The following is a 2,918-nucleotide window of genomic DNA, read 5'->3' on the forward strand; positions in this document are numbered from 1 at the left end:
CTTCCTCGTAAATGGTTTGCGACGTAATTCCTTTTGTATTTATTTCTTATATTTTGAATTATCATACTTGGATACAAATGCGTAAGGTTTTAAATTCGTAATTATATTGTAATTCCCGTAATCCTCGATGATTCGTAGTATTTACATACACTCATTTGGTACGTTTAATCATAATATCAACTCCGAAACTCATTTTCTCATACACTACATAGTGTGGGCTAAAAAAAAATTCCGCCTCCGTCAGGGTTACTATTCATTAAACGTTTTAAAAGGTCTCAAAAATTCGAGTTATTACACTGAGATCCAAAGGCTGAAGCGCCACTTGCTCCGAGGCGGAGTGATCCTCCTCCAATCATAGACCTGGATGGTCTAATACCAAGAAGAGTTGTTCCCACAAGGGCTGATCCAAGTGATCTTATGCCAATAGGAGATCCTGATAATCCAAACCCACCATTCACTGATGAGATAATGAATGCCCACATCTCAAGGAAGTTCAAGATGCCCACCATCAAATCATACGATGGTAATGGTGACCCTGCTAATTATGTCAGGATGTTCTCTAACGCCATGTTGCTACAGCCCGTGAATGACGCTATTAAGTATCAGGCCTTTCCTTAAATCCTATCAGGTATGGCTCAAAGGTGGTACAGTCGTCTGCCCCCAAACTCCATTGGATCTTTTAAGGACTTGAGCCAAGATTTTATCAAGCAGTTCATAAGTGGCAGAGTACATGAGAAGAGTCCGGCCTCTCTCATGGGCACAATCCAAGGAGTAAAGGAGTCCCTGAGAGAGTATCTGAATCGATTTAAGAAGGAGGCCTTGAAGGTCCCTAATCTTGATGATAAGGTAGCTATGATAGCCCTACAGCAAGGGACTAGAGACGAGTTCTTTAAGATGTCCCTGGCTAAGCGCCTTCCCGAAAGCATGCTGCAGCTCCATGATAGGGCCGGAAAGTATCAAAGTGGAGGAGATTATGAAGAAGACGACTGTGAATAATGAACCTACTGGAAACAAGAAGCGGAAGACGAATCAGGAGTACGATGCCAAGGACAAGTATCCACGAATTGGCAAAAGCTCTGACTCCTCCTCTTCTAAGAAGAATCAGCAACCAAGGTTCACTGAATATGCGAAGTTGAACGTTCCAAGGAGCCAAATCCTTAAGGAAATTGAGAAGGACAAAGATTTCAAATGGTCTAAACCACTAAGGGGATACCCCGAAAAAAGAGGCAAGAGTCGATACTGCATGTTCCACAAAGATGTTGGTCATGATACTGACAATTGCAGACAACTTAAGGATGAGATTGAGTATTTGATCCGAAAGGGAAAATTCGGACGTTTCACCAAGGGTGAAGAGGCTAGAGGCTAAAAAAGAGACAATGATCGAAGGGGGAACGATAGAGATCACAAACCACAGCCTCGGGGACCAGTAATCAATATGATCTTAAGAGGTCCTATAGCAGCTAGTACTACAAGGAACTCCCGAAAAGCTTAAGCGAGAGAAAAAATGAGCATAGTCGGAGAGCCATCTAAGCGTTCTAAGTCAGATATGACGCTTGAATTTGGTGACCCAGACCTTGAAGGTTTGAAATTTCCTCAAGATGATCCCCTAGTTATCACACCGATAATTGGAAATTGTCCTGTTATGAGGGTCCTAATGGACAATGGAGCTTCCGTGGATATTTTGTTCCATGACACATTCATAAGGATGGGCTACAATGATTCTAAACTAACTCCATCTTATGCACCCATATACGAGTTTAACCACATGGAATGCAAAGTCGAAGGAGCAATACAACTTCCCGTAACTATCGGGGAAGAGCCCAGGGAGGCCACGCAGATGTTGAACTTTCAGGTTGTTAAAACAGCCTCTACTTACAATGTTATCATTGGTAGAACTTGGCTCCATGCATTTAAAGTTGTGCCCTCAACCTACCACATGGTTCTGAAGTTCCCAACTAGGAATAGTGTTGGAGAAGCGAAAGGAGATCAGAAAATGGCCCACAATTGCTATGTTACAGCACTTAGGCCTGATGGAACCGGGGGGCAGGTCCTCCCCATAGAAGACTTGGATGTCCGAGAGAATGACGAGTTGCGAGGGAAGCCAGCCGAGGACTTGGTCCCAATTCCCCTAGACCTCTTAGACCTGGAGAAGGTCACTATATTGGGGCATCTCTGGACAAGCCCTTGAAGGGCCAAATGACAACTTTCCTGCAAGAGAATAATGATGTGTTTGCTTGGACAACAGCTGATATGTTTGGGATTGACCCAAACCTTATAACTCATAGGTTGAATGTTGACCCAGCTCAAAAAGTTGTGAAGCAGAAGAAGACAACTTATGCCCCTGATAGGCTGGAAGCCATTAAACAGGAGGTCGAGAAGCTTTTAGAAGTTGGATTCATTGAGGAAGTACAAATACCCGAGTGGTTGGCCAACCCCGTAATGGTTAAGAAAGCCAATGAGAAGTGGAGGATGTGCATCAACTTCACTGACTTAAATGATGCTTGTCCCAAGGACGACTACCCCCTGCCAATGATTGATACCTGTTCACACAAAACCACGCAAGCGTACGCGATCACAGGTAGTATACAATTATGTTAATTTCGTTCCCACAAGACTGGTTTAAGAAGAATATGCACTTATGCAACAATGTATGGTTATTATTCACTGCTAAGACAAGTATCAATTTTGAGTTGATTAATTAATTAAAGTCATTATACTAGCATGCATTAACTAAGAGAATAAAACTGATTTACTTATATGAGATAAAACATGGGTTCTAACTTCATTAAATATTTCATTAAGAGTTTATGCCTATAATCTTAGCATGTGATGGTGATGACAACTAATCAGATTACACGAAATTAGTATATGCTATCTTTCGATATATGTATACCCTACTACTAAACATCCACAAATAA

The 2,918-nt window shown here is 41.9% G+C and overlaps 1 protein-coding gene across 1 annotated transcript; it reads left to right on the plus strand.

The window, feature by feature from the left end:
* The first annotated feature begins 1,504 nt into the window (after positions 1-1,504).
* On the plus strand, positions 1,505-2,188 carry LOC141685982 (uncharacterized). The gene has a single exon (XM_074491051.1). The coding sequence runs from the start codon at positions 1,505-1,507 to the stop codon at positions 2,186-2,188; it is 684 nt and encodes a 227-aa protein (XP_074347152.1).
* The last annotated feature ends 730 nt before the right edge of the window (positions 2,189-2,918 follow it).

The sequence above is a fragment of the Apium graveolens genome, chromosome 9, assembly GCF_009905375.1.
Source record: "Apium graveolens cultivar Ventura chromosome 9, ASM990537v1, whole genome shotgun sequence".
Lineage (NCBI taxonomy): Eukaryota > Viridiplantae > Streptophyta > Magnoliopsida > Apiales > Apiaceae > Apium > Apium graveolens.

Bases quoted from the DNA above. Each gene is read 5' to 3' on its own strand.
- LOC141685982 (XM_074491051.1), top strand. From the start codon at position 1,505: ATGAGCATAGTCGGAGAGCCATCTAAGCGTTCTAAGTCAGATATGACG.